General features: G+C 36.3%; 1 protein-coding gene across 2 annotated transcripts in view; it reads left to right on the top strand.

The window, feature by feature from the left end:
• ABCA5 (ATP-binding cassette, sub-family A (ABC1), member 5) overlaps positions 1 to 8,146 on the top strand; it is a 68,318-nt gene that overhangs the window by 43,181 nt on the left and 16,991 nt on the right. For both annotated transcript variants that reach the window (XM_006886252.1, XM_006886253.1), the window contains 4 exons: positions 423 to 560; positions 3,287 to 3,400; positions 6,013 to 6,183; positions 7,188 to 7,301. In XM_006886252.1, coding sequence (XP_006886314.1) covers positions 423 to 560; positions 3,287 to 3,400; positions 6,013 to 6,183; positions 7,188 to 7,301 — 537 coding nt within the window. The remainder of the gene's footprint in view (positions 1 to 422; positions 561 to 3,286; positions 3,401 to 6,012; positions 6,184 to 7,187; positions 7,302 to 8,146) is intronic.

Consider the following 8,146-nt stretch of genomic DNA (forward strand, 5'->3'; position numbering starts at 1 on the left):
CGCTGTGGGTTTCAGGGTGAAGATCTTCTCTCACTGCTCTAAAGGGCCCCTTTGGCAGTAGGAAACACATAGACTATTATGGAGATTGATTTTGGGATTTAGATGCACTCTTATTGATTGTGTGGGCCGTACAAGGATTTACTTTCATAAATAATTTATTATATTCTAGTAAATGAGCGCTTTGTAGAACGATAAGGAATTGGATGCTATTTTCTGTTGTTGGACTTTTGAAAATTTTGACCTTATTATTTTGTCTAGATTATAAAAGTCTCTGGACCTTTCAAAGCAGATTGTGATCATGAGCACTATTATTTTATTTCTTGAAATAGTGAACATCACTAAGAGTATCTTGTTAGATAACATCTCCACCTACTTTTTATGTGTTAAGTATATCATAAGTTCTCTTTTCTTTTTGATTTTAGGACTATGTTTTTTCAGCTATTTTCAACAGTACTATGGTTCATTCTTTGCCTGTGTTGATGAATATCATTAGTAACTATTACCTCTATCATCTAAATGTGACTGAAAACATCCAGATCTGGAGTACTCCATTTTTTCAAGTAAGCAAAATTAAAAAAAAAACAAAACACCAAAACCCAACAACCCCAAAACAGGTCATCTTACGCATCTATACGTACTCAGTACACTTAGTATGTGTGTGTGTATGTGTGTGTATACGTTTGTTTACACCTATTTATACCCAGAACTCTTTCTTTGCTAGAACTAAATCACCACTGATCCCCAGAGAAGTGAAACCTTTGGGTCAGCATCACAACTCCATAAAGAGTTTACTAGTCTTCTTAAAACTCAAGTGAGAGATGCAAAAATTCACATCAGTATACTATCAAACTAAATCCATAGCCATAATAATAGGATTGTACACCATAGTCAAGTGGAATTTATCGCAGTAAGGCAAGGGTGATTCAGCATTAAGAGATCAATATATGTAGTGACTAAGGATGATAGAAGAAGAATCAATGTCTTTGAGTTGTGGTGCTGGAGAAGAGTCTTGATCATACCATGGACCTCCAAGAGAACAAACAGCTCTGTCCTGGAGAAGGTGAAGCCAAGTTTCTCCTTGGAGGCAAGGATTTTGAAGCTCTGGCTCATATACTTTGGGAGACCAGTCCTTGGAGAGGGGCATCATGCTTGGGAAGGTGAAGAGACAGCGGAAGACCCAGGATGAAATGGATTTGACTCAGTGACTGAGGTAATAGGGGTAGGTGTAAATTGGCTCAGGGTAGAGCAGGATTCAGAGGTGTTATGGATAGGGGTGCTATGAGTTACAAGTGACTCGATGGCACATAAAAACAGAAAACAATGTATTTACAATAAAGCACAGGAAAAAAACCCCCACATGATCATCTCAGTGAATGCAAAAAGTCACTTGACAAATCCAGCGCTCTTTCATGATGAAGACAGTCAAGAAACTAAGACTAGAGGGGAAATTCTTCTATATGGTGTGTAAGTCTTTTATGGAAAAATTGGGAAAGGCGGATACTTAAGATCAGAAATGAGACAAGGATTACCATGTTTAGTACTGCTGTTAGAAATTGTGCTGGACCACTTCTCAGCCTTTTGGCTAAGACCAAGTACAGAGATTATACGGAAGTCCTAGCCAGGGCAATTGTGGGGTGGGGAGGGGGGAAATAACAAGGTATGCAAATATAGAAGGAAAAAGTAAAACTACCCCTTCTGGCAGAGGATTTGGTCCTCTCTACAAAACATATTAGTGAATCTACAAGAAAGCTGTTAGAGTTACTGAATTCAGCAAAGTGAAAGCATACAAAATCGACACACAAAAGTTAGCTGAGTCTCTATACATCAGCAATGAGCTTTCTGAAAAGAAAGTTCCCATTCCATTTACCACAATTCAGAATTTAAACTTAGCAAACATGGCTTTACGATATTACTATGTATCCGTAACTCTGAGAAATGATCTTACAGCTCATCATTTCCATTAAACATTGGCACCTTTCATACTGTTGTTTAAAACCAGGGGGAGAAAAATGGGATTTTTATAAGGTCAAAGTATCCATAAATGTTGTTAGTTACCATTGAGCGAGCCACTCTGCCGCAGAGCGAATCCTGCCTGATCCTGGACCTGCTCTCGGCTTCTCCGTGTTCACACTCACTGTCACAGTCACTGTGTCAGTCTGTCTTGCTGAAGGTTTTCTTCTCTGCTCACCAGCTTTCCAGGCATGACGTCCTTCTCTCAGAACCAGCCTCTCCTAATAACATGCCTGAAGTGTGTGAGACAGAGTCTCATCCTGTTTGCTTCTAAGGAGAACTCTGACTGCACCTCCTTCAGAGGGAGAGATTGGTTCTTTTTGCAGTTCTGTTCTTTATCTACCCCACCATTCAAAGGCCTCAGTTCTTCAGTCTTTCTGATCTGCTGTTCAGCGTCCGGGTGCATTCACCGGGGCTTGGATCAGACACACCTTAATCTTTAAAAGTGACACCCTTTAATGTAGTCCTATTAATATTTCACATTTTTTTTCTTTCTTCATCTGATAGTGGGTGATTGATTTCAACTGTAGTAGAGTTTCTCAGAATTATATATATTTTAAGTGGCAAAATTAGTATTGTAGCCTCCTGCCATTCTTGTATTGTAGCACTACCTGCCATTCTTTCAAATCAATTTTGCTAAGTAGTCTAATGTATTCTTCAGAAACTTTTTTTCCTAATCCTTGGAGAAGGACATCATGTTTGGCAGAGTGGAGGGACGGCGAAGGAGAGGAAGACCTTTGATGAGATGGATCGACTCTGTGACTGGAGCGGTGGGAATAAGTGCGTTTGAGATGGCTAGTTTGGCACAGGACAGAACAGCATTTAGAGCTCTTGTACATAGGGTCGCTATGAGTCACAAACAACTCGATGGCACATAACAGCAACAACATGTACTATGGGCTCAGGTGGACCAGAAATGGTGAGGATGACTCAAGAACAGGGCGGGGTCTAGATCCGTTGTTCATAGGGTCCTTGTAAGTTGCAGTCAACTCAGTGACATGTAACAATAGCAGCAACAACTATATACTAAGAGCTCTGGTAGAATAGAGTTATCCTGTACCGGGCAGTTGACCTAAATGTCAGCAGTTCAAATCCACCAGCTCCTTGCCCTGTAGGAGAAAGATGACCAGTGTCCTATAGTCAAGCTTTAGTCTTGGAAACTCTGGTGAATCAGTCGCTCTGAGTTGGAATTGACTTGACAGCAGTGATTTCCTTGTTTTAGCGTTAATATGATACAGCTCTCGATACCATTTTTTATTCTGTGGTTATCTTTCAGGAAATTACTGACATCGTTTTTAAAGTTGAGCTGTATTTTCAAGCCGCTTTGCTTGGCATCATTGTCACTGCAATGCCACCTTACTTTGCCATGGAAAATGCCGAGAATCATAAGGTAACAATTCAATTAAAAAGAATTATGAGTACTGTTTGCTAATTAGAAGGTAAATACTAAAAAAACTGATCTAATTTTACATGAGTACATGACTAATATAGAGAATTGATTTCATTAATAAGTCAATGGAATATAAAATCTATTATAATTGCTAATATAATATACATAGAGTAATAACTAACATTTGTTATATGTGCATGTGCTTTGTTTTTTAAATAGTGTGTTCTTTAATCCTTACAACACTGTGACATAAATTTTATTATCCGTTTTATGTACTAATTTATATTGTATGAATAATGAGCTTAAGCCTCATAGTAGATAATTGCATCTTGAATAAATATATTCAGTGAAAAGTACTACATGAGCCTCAGAAGATAGTTATAAAAAGAGAATACTTATTTTTTGCATTATAAATTATGTAATTATATGCATTATAAATTATAAATTATGTTCGTTTTAGTAACCCAGAAAGTATAGAAAAGCATAAAATAGTCATTTTCTATAACGCCGCTAATAAACTTCGGCCTCTAGAGCTTTACTTGGTCGAGATGTCGTCTCTCCTTGGGATCATACAGTATTTGTCTTTTCTGTGACTGACATATACCTAGCATAGTATTTCCATATTTCCCCACTGGTGCACAAGTTTCTGTTTGCATCCCTACTTTTAGTTATTTTGAGGCTCTGTATCTGTGATTGAAATTGCTGGGTCCTGTGATCTGTGTTCAGGCTTTTAGAGGAATGCCAAACTTTTTCACAGCATTTGTACCATTTTGCCTTTCACCAGCAGTGAGTGAGGTTTCTTATTTCTTATATTCTGACTGATAATCAGCATCTATATTCCCCCCCCCCCTTTTTTTAAACTCATACCTCCTCTAATGGGAATGAAGTTGTATCTCATTATGGTTTTGAGTGGCCTACTGGTAAGAAGCTGCACTGCAACCTTAAAAATACGGTGTTTGAATCCACCAGATTCTCTGAGGGAGAAGGTGGGCAATCTCTGTGCTGTTTAATTGCTTCTGAAAACCCACTAGAGAGTCAGCCAAGAGTCGGTTCCAACTCAGCGGCACACAACCACCACCACAACGATGATTAATGAGCTCTGTTTGGCGTAGTTTGGAGGGAGTGGGGCTGGTAACCCAAAGGTGACTCCTTGCTACTGCTTCAAATCCACCAGTAGCTTTTCTGAAGAAAAAGGAACAGTTTCTTCCAGTGCCGTTTACAGCCTTGGAAACCCAAGGGAGGGTCACCTATGAGTCAGTTCTGAGCTTTTTTTGAGAATAATTAATGACGCTGAGTATCTTTCCGTGTGTGTTGGCTACCCGGTAGATCATCTTTGATGAGAAATCTATTCGAATATTCTACTCATTTTGTGTTTTTGTTTGTTTTTTTTTAATTGGCCTGTCATTTTGTTAAGTCATAGAAGTCCTTTATCTATTCTGGATATTAGACCCTTATGGGTCTTTTTATTGATGATAGTTTTATGGTATTGATTCATCACAGTTTGTTTATTCTTTGAAAGACATCTGAATTATTTCTAGTTTGGGACTCCAATGAATAAAAAGTTACTATGAACATAAATTTTCATTATTCTCGAATAAATGCTCATGGGTCCAGATGCTGGATTGTGTGGTGGTTGCATGTTTAATAAGCTCCTGACATTTAATAAATGTCTAGAGTGACATTTAGTATTCTCTCCAACGCTGTGCAAAAGGGAATAGCAGATTATCCAAAATAATTGTGCCTGAGTTGGCTTGTGTTGAATACTTTAATCGAAATGTATCTATTTTTCCATTTCACCGATCACAAGAACTTTCCAGTTTTTCTTGTTCCTCCTCTTTTGAATGACTCTCAGTTCCATATTCCCCTTAAAGCCATTGTATGGGCAGCTCTTTCTTAACATATTTTTGTGGCCTGATATTTTGTTGATAAAAGGTTTACCCTGTCTTAAAAAAATCAACTGACAAAGATTGTTAGTTATTTGGATTTATAAAAGACTTTGAAAATTTTTGGTTAAACAATGAGGACATAATGAGATTTAGGAAAACTAAGATCTTTTACATTCCCAGTGTATTTAAAAACGCTTTCTGTTTGCAGTAATTACAAGTTATATTGTACTATACAAAATTATATGAAATGCTTTCAGAGACATGATGTATATAAAGTTTCACACTTTAGCTAAAAGCCCTGTGTAAATCCAACTTATTAATGCTTTTATGAAAGGCTAATTTTTTAAAGTTAGAATTCTTTTCCTGTTTAAAATATATCTTTTTATCTCTGCCAACAAATTTTTAAAAGCAAGAGTGTTTTGCTTCCTCTGGTAATGAATCACTGTTTATACAGGCATAACCCCTACAACATTTTTCACTTTATTTTAGTTTTATGCTTCTTAGCAATATTGTTTTATTGTTTCTTAAAAAAATTTATTGAGTTATTTATATCAGAAATAAGAGCCAAATAAAAGGTTAAATGGAGCTTAATATTTAGCAAGATGAGAAGTTTTATTACTGATAAATTCAGAATGTGACCTTTTTTGTTTAATGGCTGTATTATTGACTAAAATTAATTTTGTAGAACTTGTTAAATATTTAAACTCTTCTTTTTTTTCTTTTTAGATCAAAGCTTACACTCAGCTTAAACTTTCAGGCCTTCTTCCATCTGCATATTGGCTTGGACAAGCCATTGTTGATATCCCGTTATTTTTTATTGTTCTTGTTTTGATGCTAGGAAGCTTATTTGCATTTCATTATGGGTTATATTTTTATGCGGTGAAGTTTCTTTCTGTGGTAAGTTCCCTTAGTGTACTCACGTTATTAGTTAATAACGTAAAATTTCCTAAAAAGGTTCATAAACATGGCAACTGGCTGGTTGAGTATTTTGAATGTTAATTTTAAAAGAAGATGAAAGCAATGTTTAGTTAATTTGGTACATAATATCTAAAATTCATGTATTTTAGATTTTTAGAAGCCATAACATACTGCCTTTATAAAAGAACTTCTCACAATTGACATGGTCTGTCATATACATAACTTACTTGTGTGTATACAAGGAAGAGCACTTCTATTTCCTTTAATACAATGTCTTTCCTGTGTGATGTTATACCTGAAAATAATTTAAGAAAAGAAGAAATTATTTTATCTTATAACTTAATACATAAGTGTTGAGGACTCTCCTTCATAGGGTCGCTATGACTCGCCTGCTACTCGACGGCACTTAACAACAACAGCAACATAATATACTTCTTGAACCATTAAGGAAGAGTTTAATTTGGATTCATGTGCATATGTAAATGACTGATAATACAGCAATGCATATGAGTGCTTTTTGTTAAGGGAAAAGCAGAGCTAGATGAGGGTGAGGATTCGGAAATTATCTTCCATATTAGTTTCTTAAAACATTATACAACATGTACGTACTAGATGGTTAAAGTAGTAGCTAATAGAAAGTTATAACCGGGTACACCTACTTTCCATGATAGCAGAAATGACAGCATTTTACCTGACATAAAAGAGCTACAAGTAGTGTTCAGTTTAAGTCATTAGTTCAGGATTGTTTCAACACTAAATTAAACATGATTATTATTGATCTAAGAGAAATGAGAAATCCTCAGGTAACCACAATGTCTGTTTTGTTATTTTTACAATTCTAGTTTGATAATTTTCTATTTTGTTATTTGTTGCATGATAATGTTTGAATGACAATTGTTCTTAATGTTTTAACGTTACTATGATAAGCTTTATAGTATTCTGTTCATGTTTTTATATGAAGTGCATTCTTTTTTGTTTTACAGATTTTTTGTATTGTTGCCTATGTCCCATCAGTTATACTTTTTACCTATATTGCTTCTTTCACCTTTAGAAAAGTTTTAAATACCAAAGAATTTTGGTCATTTATTTACTCTGTGGTAAGTCCCGTTTTATATTATTCCACCTTTCCATGGCAATTTAGTTGAAAATCATTGGCTGTTTTTATGATTCAACTCACAATGTTAACTTTAGAAATGTGGAATTTATGTAGATGAGTGGCCGCATTTGTCTTCTTTCCCATTAATTCTAAGAAGAGAGATAATCAAAGAATGTAGCACCAGTGTGGCAAGGATGGAAATTCCTACTGCTCAGTTTGTTGTCCAGTAGTAAATCTAGCGCACAAGACGTCATGTATCTGACTGAAGCTGTGTTTTCAGCACTTTATAGTCATGTGAATGCTGTTTAATTAAAAAGAAAAACTGAAGAAGATTGATGCCTTTGAGAGTTGGATTTGGCTCCATAGTTTATAACAACAATCCTCATGGGAACAAATTGCCACGTCTTTTCTCCACGGAGTCACTGGTGGATTTGAACCACTCTCCTTTTGGTTAACAGTCACAAACTAATCTTCATGCCCCAGGACTCCTTATGAGGCTGGATGCTACATGCAAACAGCTGGTACTGTTGTTAGTTGATGTTATTATAGCTACCATCGAGTCAACTATGACTCGTTGCAATCCTGTGAACAACGGATCAAAACCTAACCTTGTCCTGTCCTACCTTTTTAATCTCTGCCATACTCAAGCCTGTGTTACAAGCACTATGTCGGTCCTTCTCTTTGAGGATCTTCCTCTCTTTCGTTAACTCTCTACTTTTCCAAACATGGTATGTTTTTCAAAAGACTACTGGACCAATTGGTAGCATCAGGATGGATGGCGAAGAGATTGAGATTGTTCACAGCTTCAGTTTGCTCGGCTCCATAGTCAACACTCTTGGCACCAGC

The sequence above is a fragment of the Elephantulus edwardii genome, unplaced genomic scaffold (genome assembly GCF_000299155.1).
Source record: "Elephantulus edwardii isolate Elephantulus edwardi_28Jun2011 unplaced genomic scaffold, EleEdw1.0 scaffold00048, whole genome shotgun sequence".
Classification (NCBI taxonomy): Eukaryota; Metazoa; Chordata; class Mammalia; order Macroscelidea; family Macroscelididae; genus Elephantulus; species Elephantulus edwardii.